General features: G+C 34.7%; 1 protein-coding gene across 5 annotated transcripts in view; it reads right to left on the reverse strand.

Annotated features, from left to right (window-relative positions):
• Nucleotides 1-625: 625 nt before the first annotated feature.
• The window catches only part of LOC134535955 (semaphorin-5A), a 299,673-nt gene continuing 275,663 nt past the window's right edge, over nucleotides 626-24,635 (reverse strand). Inside the window, exons 12-18 of one of the 5 annotated variants that reach the window (XM_063375384.1) lie at nucleotides 23,845-24,012; nucleotides 14,645-14,812; nucleotides 13,759-13,917; nucleotides 5,502-11,701; nucleotides 4,454-4,579; nucleotides 3,835-3,957; nucleotides 628-3,169 (exon numbers count right to left, since the gene is read on the reverse strand). In XM_063375384.1, the coding sequence (XP_063231454.1) occupies nucleotides 11,262-11,701; nucleotides 13,759-13,917; nucleotides 14,645-14,812; nucleotides 23,845-24,012 (935 nt within the window). In that variant the 3' untranslated portion in view covers nucleotides 628-3,169; nucleotides 3,835-3,957; nucleotides 4,454-4,579; nucleotides 5,502-11,261. Of the gene's footprint in view, nucleotides 3,958-4,453; nucleotides 4,580-5,501; nucleotides 11,702-13,758; nucleotides 13,918-14,644; nucleotides 14,813-15,714; nucleotides 15,732-19,881; nucleotides 24,013-24,635 lie in introns of those variants that run through there. The other 4 variants (XM_063375385.1, XM_063375383.1, XM_063375390.1 and 1 more) reach the window with 4 other exon arrangements.

Below are 24,635 nucleotides of genomic sequence, written 5' to 3' on the forward strand. Positions count from 1 at the left end.
TAATGTGTTAAAAATAACTTACTAACAGCAAGATAGTTTTAAATGTAAAGATGAAACACAATGGCCACAATACAAATCAACAGTTTATACATTTCATTAGAGGAAGAATGTGGATCTGCCAATTGCTATCTTTAACTCCTGATAATGTACATAAACTCTGTTAAATGTTTGTCTAAGTGTGAAATTGTTTCATTAAACCTACTGTAATTTTTATGTCCTTATTTGTGTATTATTTTGACTTTTTATAAACAAAAGAAGGAAACAATTTTTTTGAAGTTGGACTTAGGGTGATATTTTAATGTATTTTTTTGGATTATTTGCATTATAAACCTTGTGCATTCCAAAAATAAATGTATAAATGACCATTTGTAGAAACAAAAAAAAAATTAACTGTATTTGACTAGAATATTTTTAAAGTACACAAAATAGTAAAATTAAATATATTTGAATATTTTATAAATATGGTATTGATGCTGATGAGAGAAAATTAAATGTACATGATTTCATTGGTTCTTTTTAAATATATGATATAGATATGTATACAATTCATTAAATACACTATATATATATATATATATATGAATTTAAACACTTATGGTAAAGACCATTAAAATATATGGTAAAATGCCTGTTTTTGCTTTAAAAATCCCTTAAAAAACTGCCCTAAGTCCAACACACAAAAAATTCATTCCTAGTTTATTATGTAAAAAATTTAATTAAGGTAGGTAAATAAGAAAAACATTGTTTCCTATTTAAAATGAAATTTTATTTCCAATCGACATAATTAATGAACAGTTTAACATACATCTGTAAACATTATGTACACAAAAATAATTCATAATTACAATGTGCATAAGTCAACCAATAAAAATGACTATTAAACAAGAGGTGCTAGGATTTTTCTGAACTTTGATATTATGGTAGCCATAGTAATTATTAACTTAGAGGAAGGAATTTGATTTGTTTTTTTTCTGGTTTTTGAATTATGCAGTTAAAGAAATGACCAATTGCACATTTTTTTTGCAAGCAAAAACCGTGGAATTTTGGCCTTATTTTTAAATTGAAAAAAAAAAAAAAATACATATAAATTCCTTCCTCTAAGTTAGTAATTACTAGAGTTAGAAAAATCTGATGGTTTTGACATTTGATGGTCGGTTTACATTTGCATCATCAAACAAGTATTTATTCTATTTTAATCATCTCATACCAGAGTTAAAAAAACATTAATAGTTCTGTTTCTACAAATGTATACAATTGGAATGGAAGATAACCATCTGGATGGGATAACAGTTTTTCTTGTGTCATTGCATTTGATTCTATTCTGGTAGTATAAATATTCTGGTGCCAAAGTAGTGTAAGCACTCTAACCTAATTCAATACATGCAAGCACTTGGAAACACACCATTTTGATCAGTTCAAACAAACTATTATCAACAGAATGACAAATTTTCACAAGCACATTTGTAAACAATCACATTATTTAGGTATATTTCAAAAATTGAATTCTGTAATCAAAGTTACATATTGGTGAAATATTTCAATGACTGAAAATTAAGAATTAGACATGGCTAAAAAAACACGAAATATCATTTTGTAAACCATCTTAAATTACAGAGAATTTTAATTTTTTTAAATTATTTACTTTGTGTTGATTTTAAGACCATACATTTGTCTCTATAGATAGTATAATTGCAGTTGTCAATATAAGCATGTCCGGCTACAGGGAACAGTGAACAAGAACAGCACTTGTGGCAGAAATTGGGCATTGGAAACACAGAATGCACATTGGTATCCAAGTGTGAGACATGCTATAGTAATGAAAAAAAAAAAACTTTAAACATGGACTACCTACTTCAAAAAAATCACAGGACCTGTTATGCTATTGGCAAAATGTGAATGCAGTAGTTGAAACTATAGTTGTGATCTATAAATGTTCACACAGTAGTTAGTTGCTTACTTGCTGCATTTATCTAGGATGTTATAAACTTTGTGACTTGCACCTTGAAAGCAACATACGTAAATAAGTGATAAAATTGAGTGAAAATTTACTGCAAATGTTTGTAACTTCCCTGAATGGGTAAGTGACCATCATAAATAACTTAAACGAGTGAATCATTTAGGTTAATGAACTAATTTCAACAAATAGGACTTTTTGAATAATTTTGTGGTTACCTAATAATTAAGGTTAGCCATTTTTTGTGGTATTTTTGTGAACCATGAAAATTATCTGCCTTTAGCAATGTAAAATTTGGGTGTACACAATAAAATTAACATTTTTCCTTCGAAAAAGTGACTAAATTTTTTTAATATATAACCTCAAATTAATTCCTATTCTGCTTTTGTGGAAAACTTATTTTTCCTGCCTGAAATTTTCTCGAACCAAATTTCCTATCCCCAACAGGTTTTGAATAAAACCTACCTAATTTGCATTTATTGAATTCTTTGTATGTGTGAACATTTATATCAATAAATTATTCAACAAATATTTTAGCAAAACAAATATTGTACACAATTCACAGTTAGGATGATACACATTATGCTGCTTTCGACATTGTCACTGGTTTTTTTTTATCAAGTTCCTAGAGAAATTCTTGGCAAATAAAGCAGCAAGAGTTACAAGAATTTAACTGATTCGATAGGGTACTACTAAAAAGGTAATTTATTTTGTTAGATTGTGCAGCTCATTGTTTGAAATTAAATTTTTTTTATCATAACTTTGGTGGAGTAAGTATTATTAAACAGAATTTATAAAACTATTAACAATGACACTGACATGCCACGTTTAAAACACTGAATTGAACTAAAAACTACAAAATCTTGTGTCAAGTTATAACTAGGCAAATAAATTTTTGGTGTCAAAAAATGCTTTTGTAGCTCTACTAGTAGAAGCGTTGTTGGCAAAGATTTCCACAAGAATGTGAAAATATCTACTTCATATCCTATGAACAAAACTATTTTTTTTTGTGTGCGTGAAATAAACCCTACTTAAGATAATTGCCAATATCTTCCACTTCAAACACAATACCTGGAAAAAACATTGAATACAAAAACTGTAGATGCACAGAAGAGCGAGATTCACATGTCTTAACATTGCTGCTAGAATTTGTAACGCCAACTGTTGGAAGTCACAAAAGTATTGACCCCCAAAGCCAGGCCAGCTAACAGCAACCTGCAAAAACAAGTGTTTTTGTGCAATAAAAAATCAGCCATAGTTATAAATTTTAAAGAACAATGAACTTGTTTAAGTTTGTAACTGTAACAATATTTTGTCAGTAGTATCTGGCATTTCTAAGTACTTTTACTACCATACTTATAAATTTCATAAAAAAAATTTTTCATTTTGAAGTCCAACTTTAAGGAAGGCTAGGTTTGCCTAAACCCCCTCAAACACGTTTCTCCTAACTAGGTCATTGCAGTTCCAATTTTTTTGGTTCCATGTTTTTTTGTAGGTTTTTGTTACCTCATGTAGCAATACATTTATTACGCGGCAAAGGTAAACAAACACATCCTTTCGATGTGACCTACGTCTCACGCTGTAATTTTGTCATACGACTTTACGACGAGTTTACAATGAATTTGGGAGATACAAACCGAAAAAAATTACTTAGTTTCAACAATAATTGTTACGTCGTTATAATTTCTTTGGCTAATTTCGGGCTTCCTTAAAGTACAGTGTATTTAAGTATAATTCCTAAAGTTCATAGTAACATCTTTAATGCTTTAAGAATAAATTTCAAACAATAACGAAACAAACTGTTATACGTAGTATATACAGGTGAAACTAATAAAAAAATTGATAATTTTACGGTGTGCCTAGATATGGTGTCCGCTCACACAGCAAGGGATCCGTGGCATGGAGTAGGTTTGCTGTGGACGCCTGCAGCATCTCGACATGGTCGGGAGGTTGCACAGACGCTACACAGCTCGAGCTTCACCAGTTCAGGGCAAACTTCTAATCTGTAGGGACAAGATAACATGGTGAACTGTGATGAAACCATAACACAGAACACATCAAAACACTGCATAATACCAAAACACAAAAGTTATATATTTGAATTAAGAAGCTTTTATCTACTAAAACCTAATTCAAATCAAAAAAAAAAAAAAGCCTTTTAATGTTTTCAAAATTAAGGAACGTCGTTTCTGGACAAAAGATTGTATCAAAGTGCATGGATCAAAAAATTTGTTTTATTGTGCATCTTATTGAATCACTTCTAAATCACAATTGTTCACTAATCTAATTTTTCTGCTCTGAATGTATCTGTTTTAGACCAATTTATTACAGATTATTTTAATGTAAAAATGCAGCACATAAATTTTACCATCATTTCGGTGAAGTTAGTATAACAAAACAGCTTTTATTACTAAAACAAAACAATAAACACCATATATCCTCTGTCTTGAAAATGAAAGTGGACTATAAATAAAACCATAAAATCTGTTCTCTACTAACCGGTTGTCACCACCGCCCCCCAGGGCACAGGTAGCTGGAGTCAGGTGCGGGCCGAGATGCGGTACACAGACGAGTTGCTCAGAAACTTCATGGCCAGGCACAGGAATGCTCGGGAACATCAGGCGACTGCAACACAACCACGCAATGCTCACGTTAGTGACATGGACACAATAAGAAGGGTGGTCGTTCTTTGTGTATGAAGCCTTGGAGTTACGCAGTTCTTTCTCCAAAGGCAAGACCATGTGATCATCAAGCTCATATAATTAAATGCTAAGATAGGATGACTTTCTATGCTACTATGATATTAATAACATAATTCCAGTCATCAATGTGACCTGCCAGTACATACCATAACATGGGTAGTTAAAAACTTTCGATTCCATTTAGTGAGCGTACATAATTTGAGGTTAGTTAATAAAAACATTTTACCTGGAAGGAATCATTGGAATGTGTTGATTAAAATGTATGTACTATATACAAACATACATCTATAAATTAAGTAGGTATTGAAAGCGTTAGGGTCCTACACATTTTATTCTATCATGTGTGAAGGTTACCTTTTAATTAGTGTGTTGTGTGGATTTGTTTAGGATACAAAAGTTTTTTTTTATCAATTGAAATATTTATCAGATATTTGACTATAGCAGACTTACCTTTCACTTAAGTTTAGTTCGTCTAATTTCCCATAAGCCACTACACATTTACTCTCTCTTTCCCAAGGTATTTTTCAAGTGAAAAAATAATACTTTTTAGTGGGTTTCAATCTTTCTTACTAATCAAATTCAATAATCATATTTTGCTACTTGTATTCTATTTGAAATTTAAACAAAAAAACTGACTGACACAGGCCTAGCTTTAAGACATCAACATACTGCATAGAATGAAATATTAATGATTCCATTTTGTAACCAAGATATTGTCAATTTCCCCGTTCATCCCAAGATTTGAAGAAAAAAAATTCATTTTGAGTTTTTCAGATATTCTACATCTGCAGGAATCTTGCACATGTTCGAAACATTTGCGCTCTGTTACATGAACGTGAACACACCAGCTGCCATGTTGGAACTCTGTGGTGGTGTATGAGCGACTGCGACAGCTTCTGCCCCAAGTTCCACACCTGGTTCTCAGTCATCTGCAGATGAGAAATGCAAAAATTAGTCACTTCCCTTAAGAGGCCACTCCAGTGTTTCAGGGGCACTACGCAACCCGCGTTAACCTCATAAGATTCAATGCTATTTTCATTTTGCTTATAACATTAACTAATACAGATTTAAAAATGGTGCTTGCTTGATATGTAAGACAACGATGCTTTTATCAAAGCCCCTTTTTTCAAAAATGTGCATAAATTATGGTTTTATACTAATCTTTACTAATATGCATAAGTGTATTGTCTAGGTTTGAACCATAATTTATGCATGTTTTTGAAGAAAGGGACTTTGATAAGAGCATCGTTGTCTTACATATCAAGCAAGCATCATTTCGAAATCTATATTAGTTAATAAGTTATAAGCAAAATGAAAATATATAATATCCCCACCATACAAACAACCCCTCCCCCATTCAACAGCTGATTGAAATTATATTTCTAGTGCTACCAAGAGTGAATGTGTGTAGCAATAAATATCAAATGAACATGAGAACTTTTTTTTAAAAAAGAATAGTTTATTTTTTTACAAAATCAGCCCATATAATAATAGACTAATACACAGTTTTGATTTATTTGCACTGCCTTATTTTTCAACCAACTGTTTCAATTTTTCAACATTTAATTTGATCTCTTTTAATGGAACTTCACCTGATGAACCAAAATTATTTAGCACAAAGGATACAATCTGTAACTGAACCGGTTGCAGAACATTGAAAGTAAATCAAGTGAGGTACCTATTGAGTATTACACATGACCCAAAGCACCATTACGTAAGGTGAATAACAGTATGGTTGCACTAAATAGGAAAAAATTATTCCAATAAATGAAAAATACATAATGTGGTATAAAATGTGTATTTAATAACAAAAATGCAAATTTGCTTACATTAACAAGAGCAGCATGGACTCAATGTGAGTCATCAACTTGACAAAGCAGTACAATTTTATTTACATGACAAAAAAACTTCACAGGTTATGGATTTTATTCCGCCCAACACAAATGTGAATGTATAATTTAAAATGCTCTGTATATCAAAAAACACACAAAAGAAATACTGCATACATCACTCACTCACATTAAATATTTTTCTGTGCGTAAAATGAGTACTTATACTAATTACATAATTAGTATAATGACAAAGTTATTTACAGACATTCACATCAAACTGACAAAATATTCTTTTATACAAATACATTTGAAACTTGGGAAAAAATTTGTGTCTATCCATTGCTCATGAAGCACATAGATGGCAAAGCCCAAGGGCATAAAATTTGGCATGAGGATTAGGTATCCAAGAATGGTTTGCAGATCAAAGCCAATTTCTCAAAATTCACTTTAGTTCTTTTGTTGTTTTTTTTTTTCCAGCAATTTTCGACCAAATTTTCTCCATGGTCACCATTGTTTTTTCTTTGTTCATCTCCATGACAACGGGTACCACAGCGTTTAACGCCTCATTTGCTTTCGGATCGAGATTTAATCTTTCATGCATTTAGTTAATTAAATGTAAATTTGAAGGTCTTTAAAAACAAAATGGCATTTTTTATTTATATATTTTTTCCAATAATTCTTAAATTTAAATTATTTTTTATTCATATGATTTTCAAAATTACAATTATTTTTTTTTGTTGAAGGTGTGGCATGAACAGGGCCAAATTAGTACGAGTTTCTGCCACTGGACTTTAGAAGCAATGTGTGGGTATATCAGCTAGTAAATAATATATGAAGTGTGCCATTTTTAAGACATACATATGATTAAAAGAAATAATATTCTTCCATTAAGAAAAGTTGTATTAGCTGGAACAGTGTATTTTTACAGTGAGGAAAGAAAACCTCAGCTGTAAGATCACTTTTCAGTTGATACGTGCAGCAAGGCACTCCAAGAGTTGCATTAAATGAAATTCGCATATCAACTCACATTCAGTTCAGAGCTCAGTCTGTAGGATGGCCACAAACATCAGTAATAACATTTTCACCGACTTTTCATTATCAATCCTAGACTTTTCCAGAATGTAGCCAGCCTGGCACTACAGTTAACGGTGAGCCATACATTTGGTAGTTTCATTCAGCATGTTCAGGTTATTTTTATAATCCGGTTCAAATTGAAGTGGAAAAGAAGTTTCCCAGCCACATCAATAAGTATAACATGACAAAAATACAACAGATGAGGATCACCATTAACAGTTACATTAGTTAATAACTAAAAAAAATTTAACTGTTAATTTACAGCAGGTTATTTTTAATACAAAAGATAAGCTTTGAGATTTGAGAGGTACTTTAGAACTAGGCACTTCAATCGTCCCAATTCCATGGCTGCAAGTTAAAAAAAAAAAATCAGTCACTCAAGTTTTCCCTAGCAGTGCTTCACAAAATCATGGACTCCTAAGATCGCATCACATGAACCAAGGCAATTAAAGATTGAACGTGGCTATGCAACCATCTGTTAATTACACAATATGTCATCTCTCTAATTTTCTGCCCTTGAAATGTTAAACTATATTATATTCATAAAAATATCACTGTATTTACCCGAATAACAATGCTCTCAAATAAGTCTGAGCTTAGTAATCTTTGCAATGTCTTTCTAACAGAAACGCACATATAGAACCACGAAAAGACTTGTCCGATAAGCCAGTTAATCAACTATGGGGCTTGACAGAACTTGTGGTGTGCATCGCTGCCCTGCACCATACTCCAAAACACATTTTAAGAAATTTACGTGCATTTTATTTGAGTAGATATGGTATTTAGTATTTGTTGTTACTCAAAGCACATATTGTTGGATTTCAATTACATTTAACAAAAAAATAATTTACAAGTAAAAGAACCAAATCTTACTAACATGAAAACAAAAATTCTGTTAATTAACATTTCAAATTTGCACAAACTTCTGAAAATGCTACACCTTATCTATTTCTCAGTATTGTAAGGTAGTGCTGACACTCAAATTTAAAAAGACAATTCATATAAAAATTGGGAACCCCCAATAAATTGCTAAGCACAAACTCACATCTATGTAAGGTTCAGGCTTTTCTTGGCACATAATTCATATGACATATTACACATTAAAGTTTTTACAACCAAACATTTGTACTGTACCTTTTCATACATCATTTTCATGTTAAATGGCACTTTAAAAAATTACACACTATTTTTATATACATATCATACAGTAATTACAAAGTTTAGCAGGAACTCTAAGCATTAACTGTAAATACATTCTTAATCAATGATTAAGCCTTTTTTTATCCTTCACCAATTTGTTCATTCAAAAATATCTTGTTGGTTAAACTATCAGTGTGAGGCATATCACAATTTAGAGCAAAAATAAAATATTTGATAAAATGATATTTGATAAAATATTCAGTACATACCATCTTTCTTAAACCAATTATTGCTTAACATTTTTTTATATTTATTACAAATTCAGTCTTATTTAATGAATGATGAAATATACAACAAAAAAGTTAGGTAATTTCATAGCATTTGTTTTGTATTTCTCTAAATTATTTGTAGACAAATTCATTACACTGTGAAACAGAACTAGAAACAGTATTTTTACAGGAAATACAATACCTTTAATGTACATCCAAACAAAAATTAGATTTTGTAACAATGAAAATTTTAATTCCAGCAGCCGAAATTTAACATTGAATTTAGTTAAATGTGAATGTGTACATACATAGTGTTGACAACTAAAGTAAGTTACAATGGTGTTCAAATGCCCATGTTAGGTTTTATTTCCCTCCATATAAATGCTTCTAAAAAATAAACATTTTATTTACAGTGCATAATTTTAACACAAATTTGCACAAACTTCTGGAAATGTTAAACGTTAGGTATCTATTTTTAAGTATTGTAAGGTTTTGCTGACATTCATATTTAAAAAGGCAGTCATATAAAAATTGGGAGCCCCAATAAATTGTCAAGCACAAAATACATTAAAAAAAAACTATAAATTTGGCTCAATTGAAAAAAATTGCTATTTTTTTTCAACCATTTATATGCATTTCGTGCATGTTTGCATGTACAAAGATTCAAAATTTGACTTGATATTTCATGTCAAATCAAAAGTAATAACTGTTTATCAATCTAAAGTGACTTGCAAGTACTAAAGCATTTTTTCATTAGCTAACCAGTATTATAGTAAAAGGCAAAGAGTGAGTAAAAATGAGTGAAAAACCATTGTATTGAATGTTTAGTGTTAGTATGTCTTCATTGTATGTATACCTTAAGTATTTATTATATTGCCTTATTTCCTGTATTCCTATTTTCCTAGCTTTCTCACATATCCAAACATCCTAGCTCATTATTAACTTTGTCTGTAGTTACAAAACTGAAGCCTGTTTTTAAGGATAAGAGTATATTCAAGATTTTACACCACAAATGATGCAATGAGTATGTGAATATTTTATTCAGATATATTTTGGTATTTTTTTTAAGTTGACTTATCCTTATATAAAATCGCTGGTATGTCAAGAAGACAACAATTGTGATAGGGCAAAGTCTTGCAAAAATTATTATCAATGTTGGTCCCTTTTTTTAATTGAAAAACAAACCACTGAGTTCTTACTCAAGGTTTTAAGAACTCCTAAGTAGTTAGGTTATCAATAAATTCTCAAGGTACATCTGTAAAATTCATACCATTAACATTCCATAAAATGTAACTTCCATTTTCCTACAACACACATGCTGGAAGACAGCTATAATTTAGCACACAATTTGTAAAATCATTTTCATAATAAAAAAAATATCATTATCTGCAACAAGTAACATTATTATTAAATCCACATGTTATAAAAAAATAAAAATTTAATATGAACATCCATAGGAAAAATACATTCTGTTCTTTTCTCGCAGCACCACAATTATTACTCACGACCACACAGCTAATTAAAATATTAGTCCGTGTTGTCACCACAAGCAAACCGAATTGCAGTCAATGATTCTACATTTGTCCACCTAGAATTCACAATCCATACAGCCAGTTGGCAGTTTCAGAAGTCTCACATTGATTAGGCACTAAATAACAAGTTTTTCATTTTTAAGAGTGTCTTCACTTAAAAACATCTTTTAAGACACTAGTTTCTCATTACTCTCATATCGTGAACCACATAGGTGGTCTTAAAACAATACTGTACACAATCTAAGATTGTTGTTTTGCAGCTGAAGCACACGCCAAATTTCATTTCAGGCTTTGGGTGGGGGGGAAGGGGGTATAGAACGTCATTACTTGCTGTTTTCCTTTCACATTGCGCACCCTGAGTACAAGACTATCGTAACTCAAAAATCAGTGCAACACGATCACAACTCAGATGCCATAGTCTTGCACATATTCTTATACAATATTTTCCAGAGTGCAACACTACATTATTTGTCATAAGTCCCGTAAAAGTAAATATAATATTGCGATAGTCTTGCAGTGCCTAGATAATGATATTTTCCTGCTTATGGTAAAAATATCTCAAAAACTCTATTTTTTTGAGTTACGATAGTCTTGTACTCGGGGTGCGAATATTTATATTTGTTGGTGGGAACGATATATGTTTTTTTTTTTTAGGAATTTAAGAGAGGGGGAGGGGGATGAACTCCACCCCCATCCCCCCAACCACCCTGCATAGGCCTATTTTCCGGCGAGGAAGGACGATGCGCGACTGCTCCTCTTCAGAAGAACTTGTCCTGCTCCAAGTCTGTGCGCATGTGCCCGTTCGCCATGCCGTGGCTGTTCCTCTTTATGGTGGCCGTCTCGTACTCGACGAGCGGCTTGGCGAACAGCTTGGGCGTCCCGCCATTGGCCGAGCCCTTGTGCGGGCTCCCGGGCAGGCCGCCGGCCCCCGACGGCGCGCGCTTGGCGCTCGGAGTCGTCGCCGCGGCCGCTGTCTCCTTCAGCGGCACCGTCACGTACGGGTTCTGCTTGGACGATATGTAGTGCGGGCTGCCGGGAACGCGCGGTCTCTTGCGCTGCTGGTAGAAGTACCACAGCGCCGTGCCGGCGATCACGCCCACCAGGAACGCCACCAGGCACGAACCGAGGATCACGCCGACAGAGACTGAGCCAGCGCCGCTGGAGTCCAGGCTGCTCTGGACCCCCAGCGGAGATATTTCTGGACGACAGAGAACAGAGAAAAACAAAATAATAACCAAAAGCTTATCCAGAATTTCATTTAGTGATGGGGCGTAAGGGGTGGGGTGTTAATAGAACCGCCTCTTGCTATTTGCTATAAAATTCTTTTCTTTCGTTGGTGGAAAAGATAAGATTTTTTTTTTTTAGAATTTAAATGAGGGGAAAGGGGGAGGGGAAACAAAATAATATTAGCCACAATGCTTTAAGTTATCTATATGGTCACTACTTTCACTAATTGCAACACACAAGCCCTTATAACATTCATTTTGTCATTACTCATTGTCTTGTACAACCTGGAAACTTTAATAATGGAGAAAATATCAAAAATATGCACAAAAAGTTTACTCTCTAATATTGTGAACCTTGTGCTACTAATGAAGACAAGATACTCCATCCCCAAAAGAAGTATACATTGAGAGAAAGGTCAGAAGCAAAATTACTGGCCTTTTTTCCTTCTTCTACAACATGTCACCTGTAACCAGGGTGAGCGAGAAGAGACAACGAATACAGGAATGATCAACAAATATGGTTGTTAACTTATTAACTTCACATGGTGCCTAGCATTTGACACTGAATTTTTTTTAGGGAGATCTGTTATCCATTTTGTGATTTGATTGGCACTTAAAATTTTTCATACAGACACTATTCCAATGATCATGTAATGATTCAGGAGAGGCAGCGGACACTACATACTAAAAACCTTTATCCTTTTACCCCTCTGCACTAGAAATACAACTTATAAAAATTAAAACCTCTTGAACACATCATCACGCATGTTAAGTTTACAACTTACAACCTCCGTACTACTATCAGAAATGAAGGTACTAGGGACAAGATTGTATGGTGAATTGAGAAAAACCGAAATATCACCAAACAGCAGGTCAAAAACACTGCATAAAACTGAAATGCTGGTTAATACACCACACTACACTGAAATGCAAATTATATCATGGAATATAGTAGCATTTAACCATAACTTAATCAAAATCATAAAAGGTTATCTTTTCCTGTTCAAAACTCAAGGAATGTCATTTCCTGATAAAAAATTTGTACCAAACTTAATGGATCAGAAAAATTAATTTATTTCATTGTAGATCTCTTATTGGATCATTTTTGAACCACAAATAGGTACTATATAATTTTTCTTATTCTGAATGTACATCTGTTTTATACCTTTTTTACTACCAATTCTTTCATTGTAAAAAATGCAGAATTTAAATTTTATTTTATTGGGGTAAGTATTACAAAGCAACTTTTATTAAAATTAAAATAAAATAATAACACATTCTTGATTTAAAAACGAATTTGGTCTAAAAAAATTGGTTGTCTGTAAAGTCGGTTTACGAACGATAGTTTACATGACAATGTCATAACAAAACATTGATGAAATGATTGCATACTTTTATGAATAAAATTGAATCATTTTTATTTTAATAATAAAAGAATAAATACTTGAAATTATACTAGTAATCAGATTTTTAAAATGCAAGAATAATTAACCTTTATTGCCGAAATTGTTGTTGTAATAAGCAATGTAAACCACATTAACTTTTCACTTCACTTTATAAACAGTCGACGAAACAGTTCACGTGTAGATGTAAGTTGTGTGCTGCCGCTGTCTTTCTTCTCCTCGGACGCATAGGCCAATTGAGTGTAAGAGAGAGAGATGCGGCGCAAGCGTACAATGAGCTAAACGGGACACAGCGTAACGGAACAATGTGCGTAATGGGATACGGCGTAACGGAACAATGTGCATAACGGGACACTTTTTTGTGCGTGCAGCCGGCGTTCATAGATTTATTAGACGTCACGTCAATAAAACCATAAAATCTTGTCTAGTTATAACACCTTGAAACTGGAAGATGCTTTCAGAATGGCTATTGTCTTAAAACTTTTCTTGATCTAACAAACTTAAAGTTCCTGCACATAATTATTCACAGCCATTTTTTTTCCCCAAATAATCTTGTGTTTTGCCAATGTAACCTTAGACGTGCAGAAACAGGTTCCACACGAACACGAGGGAACTCGGGAGCTCACCGTTGTCGTCCCGCAGCTCGACGCACATGCGGGTCTCCTGGTCGTGTCCTTGGCACAGCTCGGGTCCAGGGTTCGTGGTGAGGCACTTCCTGCGGCGGTGCTGCTCGTCCTGCCTGTCGCACTCCGACCACACCGTCCACGGCTCCCAACCTTGCAGGGCTGCAACCGCACCGTTTCAACAGTTCAAGTTTCCAGCCCTGCATTCAACCAACACGCCACTATTACTGATACACGCCAGCAACTTGAGTTTCATTTTGAATTATAATTTTTTTTGCAAATATCAGTGTGTGTGCATCTGACGTTTAAGAAAAAAATTATTTATATTTTTTTTTCTTTGAAATTTTGAGGCCTTTAAAATAACAGTTCAAAGATCATGCGAGGGTGACGATTATCCAATAAAACATGATATGTACTTATGGTTATATTATATTAGATGATATAAAACGTCTGGGATTGGTATGACTGCATTAAACTAACTTTGAGTTCATAATTTAAAGATAATTTAAACATTTCAAACTAGGTCACTATAGCTTCATTTCTTTGCATGGTAGCAACACAATTATCATGTTAAAAAAAAAGTACGAACTTTCATACGTCCAGTAAAGATGCACACACAATCTTTTTTGTTTTTTTTTTTGTTTCCAACGAACTGACAAGCTTTCCAATCATGCTGCAGAGTGCCGCAACATATTGAACAAATATTAAAACTCGACGGTAGCAATAAAATCTTAAGATGATTTAAATGCTGGTGTGCCTAGGTAATTCACCCGGAAAAAAAAAATATCTGAAAGGCCAGCGGCTCGACCGGTGCTGAATTGAAGTGTCGAAACACAGATGTACGCATGTTCGTTCGCCTGACGGCAGCGGGCACAGAGGAGCAACTCACACTCGCAGCTGGCCAACTCGCAGGGCTCCTGCTGCACGGAGGAGCCGTCGCAGCCCGTCTCCAGCAGGTTGCGGCTGCCGACGCTGAGGCACAGGCGGGTGCGCTGGCGCCTGCCCTGGCCGCACGTCGCCGAGCACGAAGACCAGTCCGTCCAGCAGCCCCACTCGCCTGCGGACCAATCACCCGGCTGCAGTCGCCCTTCCCCAGCCTTCTCTACCGCCACAAGTGCTAACAACAAGTTTCATATCAATAACAGAAGGAGGAACAATATAGAAAGTAAAATGACCAGAATGACAAGTGGTGTAACTGCACGAGCACCGTGTGTGGCGATGCACCTTAGTTACCCAAAATACCTAAATTAAACATCACAAACATTTTTTTTTTTAAAGCCTGTGAACCAACAACTAGAAACTGAATTTTTCGGGTTCACATAAACCGGAAAAACACACGTTACTTGCACACCTTTAAAGAGCGGAATTTTTTTCTCGGAGCCGCATATCATCAAGTGCCAACAACACGTCTCGGAAATTACTTTTGAAATTTCATTCAAGATATTGGTCTGTAAATTTTCTTATCAAACATTTGGAGAGCCCTACACTATGTAGCTACAAACATTCACTTTGTGATGGCATTCCAAGATACTTAGGCAGCATGAACGTATTTCTTGATGATTTGAACTAAAAAAATATCATGGGTTGGTTCTCATGCACACACATAGTACAGGTAACCTTTGATGAAAAGCAATTTTGTGTACTTAAATTTGCTATTGTCATATAAAGGTATATCCAGGGTCGCCAGCAAGTCAGTATAAAAAAATTCCCTGACTTTTCCAGGTCTAAAAGAAAATTCCCTGACCACTATAAAATACAAAATCTTTTACACGATATAGTAGTGTAGGCCTATCAATGCAGCTACTTAAAATGCATTAATTTCTCAGCAAAGATACAAAAATAACAATGTGGCAACTATGCCAACACAGAATTACTGAAATTTTTAAATTATATGTGAGTAATAAGCAACATGTAATAAATTTATTCAATGGAAAAATTGACAAAAATAAGATTACTCACCCTGGCGGCTTCAAACTCTTCACAGCAGTTCACATAAAATAAATTGCACTTTCATAGTGTGTTTATTAAGTAGTTTAAACATTTGATCACACATTTGAAGATAGCATGCCTGTTGATGTGATGTTTAACAAAATGACAAGCACAATGTTCTAAATCTGAATAAAGTTAGTATTGTTAATAAATAAATAAAAATGCATTTTAAAGTGTCAGAGAAATGCTAATACCAAGCGCCTAGTGTTTGATTTTAAAAATACCGAATGCAAAAACGAAACTAGCAAACCGCCATTTTGGGGTACAGCCTAACCACAAAATCTGTGTAGAAACACATTAAAATGTGGAAAATAATACGTGATAAAAAAACACTGCGGCAACTTTCCACTTAAATCAGCATTCGCAGTTTCGCATATCAATCACATTAACAACGTATTAGGTAACAAAGGAGTCAATAACGAATAAGTGCATAGCGACGCTCACGTTTCTCGCAGTTGCGCATTTTACATTCGATTACGATATTTTCGACTGCAATATCTCGCAGTCACGCATTACAATCGATTACGAAAAGTTTGATTGCTCTCTAAGACTTAGTCTGACGTGTTACTAGTTGAACATCACGATACATTTAATAAATACACACGTGCTTTTCAAATCTGGAATGAAGATTTATGTTTAGAAAAGATTTTGAATCGCTAAACAAATGACATTTTTCATAAAAGTACATAAACGCAGACTGAATCACCTACAAAAAATTTCCCTGACAGCTAAACAAATTCCATGACTTTTCCCGGTTTTCCCGATCGCTGGCCACCCTGATATATTCTAACAGTTGCACTCGCGGCTGTACTGTGAATATGCAATGTGAGCTATATAATCAAATTTTAATGTCTGCACAGCACAGACATTTTGTGTAGACCACTGCAATATTTAAATTCCACTGCAGTGTAAAGAAGATGCTAATATTCACTATACGACTATACCTATTAAGTCAGCTGTACATAAAGTAATACAGTAAAACCTGTTCCTTACGAACACCTGTATAGCGAAATCCTGTTTACAACGAAATCACGTCATGGTCCCGCCAAAATCCTATACAAATACAGTAGAACCCTGTTATAATGTTTTTCAAGGGAGCACAAGAAAAAAACATTATAAGCAGGAAAACGTTATAAGCAGGAAATCTCAATTTAGCACTTAACAATGTTCGAGCTTTGTACCAATGGACTCACCAAGCTATTTAACAACTTTATACATGGTTCGTACTCTCTTAGGTCATTAAAAAATAAGGACTTTTAAGGACTTCTAAGGACTTGATTATAGTTTTTTTAAGGACCTTTTAGCATTGATCTACAAGTTTTAAAACAAGAATATTCTGCACGTTGGCAAAAAATGTATTAATATAACAAAGAAATCAAGTGGTGTAAGTACTAATTATACATAGTCATGCAGTTTAAAATAGGCCTAAACAAACGCCTTGAACTTACCAATTTAAAAATACTTTGCGAACACAAACTTTCTTATATGTTGATCGACTTGATAGTAAAAAAATTATAATACAACATTTACACATTTAACAGTTTTCACTTAAGTGTTCGTAGCTCCAAGATAAGACGGCACTAGTGTGAATCAATAGTCAAGTACTTTATATGAAATTAGTTTGAAACCAGGTCTATTTAGTCAGATTTTGCAAGTCACTAATTTTAGTTTTGAGATCACTCAGCTCCTGCTTCTTTACAGAGATTTCTTTCCTAACAGCATTGCACTTGATAAACAGTTCAATATTTCTGGAAGTTTCTGCTTTTTGTGAAAGATTATTAACTGATGTTTCAGATGTGTCAATTTCCTTCTCCAAAAGAACCCTCCTCTTTTTCAAAACTTCAATTTCATCAAACATTTCCTTTCTCTTCTCCTGTGCACTGGCAGCAATTTTCTTGGCACGTTCCTCCTCCAAATGCTGCATATATTTCATTCGGGCAGATGATGCAGACGCCCTCAATTCTTTGGTAATAGGTATGTCATGTATGGTACCACAGTAAGTGATGTAGTCATGTACAGTGCGGCGGGCTACATAAGACGATTCCTTCAGATTTTCAACTTCTAAGGCTTTGTTGATGGAAAAACCTCTTTCCACTGATGCTTGTCCATGTGAGAGAATTAGCAACATTTTAATGACATTCCATACCTTTCCATATGCTGTTCTTAAAAAATAGCCACTAAGGAAGCTGTCAAGACCTTCATTCCTATCATAGTTCAGGAACTCTGATGATGATGGTCCAACAACATTCTCTAGGAAGTCATTGAACTGTATTAAAATATCATCACAATCCTCTGCTGCAATCGCTTTCTTTTGTACAAAATATGTAAGAACACACTTCATTTTACTACTACAGCTAGCAGAATCTCTTGCCATTTGCGATGGATCAATACAGGCTGCATTCCTCACAAGTGAATAATTTACAGGACACTTAGCCATCAAACTCACCAACATAGTCAAAACAAACTTTTGGCACTCATACTTTAGAACCACTACTTGCTTTTCAGTTACCTGTTGTTCAAAGAGTTTCTCTTTCAGAAGTTTATCTCCAACAAACCCTACACTAACATCACTTGCTGAAGCATGGAAACTTTTGCTTGAAAAATCAAACTTGCTCAATTTTTCAACACTAGAAATACGATCAAAATGAGCATGTTTCAAGACTTTGTACAGTTGAACACATTTTTTACAAGTTGAAGAACATCCTGTGCGAAGAAGGGTAACAATGGTTTGTCACTCTGGTATTTTTCCAAAAATGGCTTTAGAACTTTTGCCACGGAGAGAAAAAAATTGAGCTTCACAGTCATCAGGTTATCTTGTGTTGCTCCAGCGACAACACCGAAGGACTTGCATGTCACTTTTGAAAGTACACCTTTTTCAACTTTTCCCACATACTCTGTTACACCATTCCAAACTTCTAATGCCCGTTCAGCTGATGGAACATTTTCCAACCAGCGGCAGCTGCAAAATTTGACTGGCATTTTGTGTGTTGTGGATAATTTTTCAAAGTCATCCCTTCGTGCTGGGGCATCTTTGAACAAAGAGTAAAGAGATGTCAGAACAGATGAAATACCCCACTCTGTTGCAGATTCGCCCTTTTTGAATGAATTATTCAAAGTGTGAAGCCCACAAGAACCAACATCAATGCACTCAAAATTAAACTCTTTTCTCATGTTTTCCTGCAACAGTTTGAAAAACTTCCAATTAACTGATGGTCCATCCATTGATACCTGAATTAATTTTGATAAATCAAGCTTCTCTGTACATTTGTAAAACGCCTTCAGTAAATCATCAGCTGTGGCATGACCAATGAAAGCTGAAGTAACATAACGTGTTCTCACTGAATTGTCAGTATGCCAGAATCTAATATGGATGTCCATTTGTTTTTGCTGGGTGCTTTTATTCAGTGTTTCGTCAAACAGCAAGACATAGTGACTAGTGTCCTGAAAAGATTTGAATAAAAGTGTCTGGAAATGGGGAGCCAAACCAAAATGACACAAATATGCCACTTTCTTTTCACCGCAAGAGAACTGTCGTGCGACTAAACTGTCTGGAAACATTCTAGCAAAAAGTTGAGATGAATCTTCACAAGACTTGTACGAATAGTTATTACAAATACACTTTAAAGTCCACAAAATTTCTGCATCCAGAACGTCTTTCCCAGTGGTAAACAAATTCAAACTACCACTTGCTTCTGTAGCTGGCTTGCATACACCTGCAGCATTTGAGGTTGAAGAAGTTTGATTAGGTAAGTTCATGGGACTGAAAAACTCTTTTATCGCAACGGTCTTGGTTTTCTCTTCAACTAATGAAGAGTGCTTCGACCCTAATAAAAAAAAATTTCGAAAATACATAAGTTATTTTACATTTATAACAGACATATTAATACAACAAAAAACATTCAATACCAACTACATTGTTTTCAAATAAAATGTTAACCTTATTAATGTACTTTGTTATGCATTGGGTGAAAATAATCCCACCGCACACAAATCCAACAACTTCCAATACCATTCACAAATTCATATTTTCGTTTTTAATTATTTATACATGAAACAATTTAACTTATGTAGACATACAAAAATGTAAGACAACCAAAAAATTTTCATGAAAAACCTATAAAAATACACGCGTCTCACCTGCCATGTGTGCTTTCAAAGCCGATTCGCCCATATTCCCTATATCGAAAACTTTACAGCACAATCGGCATCTTGCCTTGTGCTTGTCTGGGTCACGGGAAAGCCACTTTTTGTACTGCTCTTTTTCGAGCCAAAGTATGTTAAAGACACACTTCCCCGGCATCACGGTCAAGATAAATTCACTAGCAGATAACCTTTCTCACAAGAAAAAACAATCACACCAAGTCAAAACAACGAAACTTCTGCATTTACGCGCCAAAACACTAACACAGCTACTACAGCGCGCTCTGTTCAGTAGTTATGAGCACTATAAGCCGGTAAACCGATAATTCCGGTATATTTTGTGCACTAACAAAAGAATTCTGGTACATCGTACGACATTTACTAAGCTATTCGGGCCAATATTTGTACCATAAAAACATAGTCGTACTACTGTTACGTAACATCCAATGCGTAACAAAGGAAAAAGTAACTTCTAAAGTCAACACGACAAACGTAAAAAAGTAAGCACTTTTAAGGGCCCTTAAAAACAGTATTCAAAAATAAGGACTTTTTAAGGACTTCTAAGGACCGTACGAACCCTGTTTAATGTTAAAACCAAAGATAGTATACTTGATACATGAATTTTCTGAAACAAGCCAACAATTTTTCAACTTCGTCTTGTTCCCTGGTTAAATTTTGTTTGTCTTTAAAGATACACTGCCACATTTTTTGTAAAATTGTCTCACGATTCATGATAACAACATTAAGAGTGAGAACGTCTACTCCTTTGCCACCTGTAAATGTTTACTTAAATTTGGAATTCCTACGTATGGAAAAAAAAAAAAATTATTTGTAAGCAATAGAAAACACTTTTAGTTATGCCCTCGCTCAATGGTTGGCAACTTAAATATCGTATGACTATGTACGTGCATCTGAAATGGCAAGGGTGCCAACTGACAGGTAACTATGAACATTGTGTACCTTCAGTATATTGCATAAAATTGTATTTTAACAAACTTCATGTATTCTATGGCAGTGATTGTAAACATAAACATACATAAAGGAAACTTTTTATAGTAAGTGTTGGAATAATTTGGTTTTAAAACATTTTTTCCCGTTTATTGAATGTTAGAAAGCAAACATTATAAGCAGGAAATTACACTATTTATGAACGTTATATGCAGGAAATAAATACATTGTTCTTATGGGGGAAATATTGGGACTTTAAAAATATGACATTATAAGCAGGAAAACATTATATGCAGGAACATTATAACAGGGTTCTACTGTACATGTGTTTTTACCCTCTTGTAACGAAATAATTATAACGTGTGATTTTACAGAACTCCTCTATTACGAATTAACGAAATAAATGGGACTGTACAAAATACACACAATTTTGCGGTGAAATACTTTGAGTTCTGCTCAAATATTAACGTAACGTAAACAAGTGAGGACTGCCATCTTTCTCTGCATCATAGAACTATCCACACTACGTCGCCAAAGCAGCAGCCGAAACAAAGATGACATGGTACAGTTGGTCGACTGCGCGCGATAAATTAGTCGCCAGTGCTGTGTGTCTATCTCTCGAAAGCACGAAAGTTGTGCATGAATTCGATATCGGCAGTTGGTTTAGTCTATGGGTTTAGTCCGTGCTTGTATGAATAATCTTTCGTGAAATTTTTTGCTTTGTGTTCCGAGTTTATTGCTGCAAGTTTATTTCCGTCGTGTTCTCAAGCAATATGTACAGCAAATTCTCTCTAGTACGTCCCTCTTGTTAACGTACCTACATTCCAGTATAACGTATAAAGCCGCCGGTCCCTTTAAACTCCATGCAAATTAATAGGCATAATAAATATATAACGTACGTTTTTCAAACCCTTGACTGTAATTTTTCGTTAATACGTATCGTTTTGCCGATATTAATACACAAAATGTTAAACATTTTCTCATTTCATTCACAATTCTATAGCTTTGTTTAACGACAGGTCTTGTGGAAATTGTTTACAGATGTTTTCTTTATTTCGTTGAGTAAAATGGCAGTTGCAGTGCTGGTAACCGTGCGGATAGAAATTTCATTTGTATAAAAAAATGTCCGTTTTTTTGTGTGCTTGGTTTAGCAACATAACATTCATGCTGAATAATCAAGAGTTATAAATAAAAAATGCTTAACTTTTTCAATTAAGAAAAAAAGATTTGATTATAATATTTATCCTACAAAATGAGTATTTTCGCGTTAGAATTTGTAGCAATGGATACTGGCCAATGGCAGCCATATCTGGCTAGGTACATAAAACTTGGATTATACAATGGCCAACGACTACTAATGGGTTTTTTGTTACCGTTTGTTTTCTGTTACGATGACCTAACCTATAATTTATTTGTAAACATCATTTCAGATTGACATCTTTCGCAATCGTACACAAATGTAATACGTATACAAAATTTATTTAACAGATTTAGTGGCACACAGTTCCGACACTAGTGAACATTTTGTGACGTTTCATGAAGCTTGTTTAATCGCGACGTGACGACATGGATAACTAGTTTATATTTTTATATTTAGTGTATTACTGTGCATATGTAGTTAGGCCTAACCGTAGAAGTTATGAGTACCCAAAATCTTGTGGGTATCAGTATTGCAAAGTTATGAAAGAGATTTCTCAAAGGAAAGTTCAAACAAACTTTCTTGACTATATGAAAAAACTGTAGGTACTGTATGTTGTACAGTTGAACATTATTTTATAATTGGGTTTGAATATGTCCAACTATTAGGGAAAAAGTACACATAAAATGCAAATTCTGCCAATTATATCTCATGGACTGGTACTGTTCCATTGCATGTCAGTGCATTTGGCATGTCTAATTCAACTGTAACAAAAGGTCATACAGGATTTCAATTTTTTTTTTTAATTGTGCTGTTTAGTCTTGAAATTTAACTTTTTTTATATTTTATGTCATTAGTTCACTACTAGAAATAATAATAATGTAGTAATTAGGCCTACAATAATAAAGCCATCAGATTGTTGAAATTGGCGCAAAGTGACAAATTGTAACATTTCTTCTGGATGAACCCAATATAAAGTACACCTCCATTAAGTAGTGTAATATTCTGTCCATGCTGTAGTTTAGGTATTTTTAAGTTAATGTGCAATTGGCTGCAACTAGTTCTCTTGAGTGCTACAACAACTATCTGTACGTACAGTATGATTTCCTGCCCAGTTATTTTCATTTAGGTATGTAGTATGTACATTATATACAATTTGTTATTTCCCTAAATAAAACATGTCTTAATTTGCAATGTAATGCGAATAGTGTTAAAACATGACTCTTGATTCGGTGCTACTTTAAATATGCATTTGTTATTTTATGACATGCTTTTTTATAATTTTGGGTTTCACCTCTTTATAAAGAAACCTCTCTATTACAAACATAACAAAATCAAGTCCCCTCAGTTTTGTTATACACAGGTTTTACTGTAACTACATTATGATGATCAGGGGCATAGCCAGGGGGGGGTTTTAGGGGTTCAACCCCCCCCCCCCCCCCAGCACCAAATCTTTAATTAATTTGTTATTCATCACTCAAACAAATTTCATATTAAAATTAATAAAATTTTTAACATTACAATATTTAAATTTAAGTACCGAAAACTGCTAAAATAGCACTATTTTATACCTTAAAATCCAAATTTGCCCGGGGGAGGACCCCCCAACCCCCCCACTTTAATACGGGGGGGGGGGGGGGGGGACGTTTTCTTAACACCCCCCCATACACAAATCCTGGCTACGCCACTAATGATGATAAATATACACAGTATAGATTCACTAAGTAAAATAACAGTGTTGCAGTACCCTTGCTTTCCACTCCACCCTCCCTCAAAAAGTTTTCTGGTTAATGTAGGCAGTTTGAATGCAGACCGAAACAGAGTGGCCGGACCCCGGACAACCCGAGCTCGACTCGCCGAGCAGGGCGACCAACCTCTGCAAGGGTGGGTGTTGCAGCTGCGCGCCATGCTCGAAGCTCCCTCGCAGCTCTCGCGGCGTCCCTCGCACGTCCGGGTGCGGTGCTGGTGGCCCGTGCCGCACTCGGCCGAGCAATCAGACCAGCCGGTCCACTCCGACCAGGCCTCCTCCCCGTCGCCGCGACCTGCCGACCACGAGCCCACGTCTCACTCCGCACCCCGACACTCTCGCTGCACTCCCGTTTCCCAGAGCTTTCCCCCAGTTTTTGTTAAAGTTGGAACAAAGAAATAAAAGGCTTTCTACAAACTTCTGACGACTGTTTTATTTCAGACATTGCAACCACGTTGTAATGCATGCCGCCATATTTTCACACACCCTCAAGACATAAAAAAAATGCTAGAACAATATTGCCAACTGTCAACACACAATTTCCAGACTTACATTAATATAACAAAATTGCTCTATCTAACAGTTTTCACCATTCCACCGAAAAATGTTTCCCGTCTCCTCGGGCTACAGATATGTTTCAATACACGCTGTTTTCAAAACACATTTCAACCAACAAACATAGCATGCAGACTACCACAAAGATTTTTCCTTACACAATCTATACTTTGTACCATTATTATCTGCATCAACATTACATAATGACTCTGCAGGTCTGAAAAAAGAAAAACTAGTATCGTTATTTAAATTAGGTGAAACCATACATTGACTGTGATCAGAAGAAACTCTATAAAAATTAGGGATGGGCATGTAGATTCTTCGGTGCTTCGATTCCACCGATTCTACCTGGAAACTGAATCC

This window comes from Bacillus rossius, chromosome 10, assembly GCF_032445375.1.
Source record: "Bacillus rossius redtenbacheri isolate Brsri chromosome 10, Brsri_v3, whole genome shotgun sequence".
In the NCBI taxonomy this organism is placed as follows: Eukaryota; Metazoa; Arthropoda; class Insecta; order Phasmatodea; family Bacillidae; genus Bacillus; species Bacillus rossius.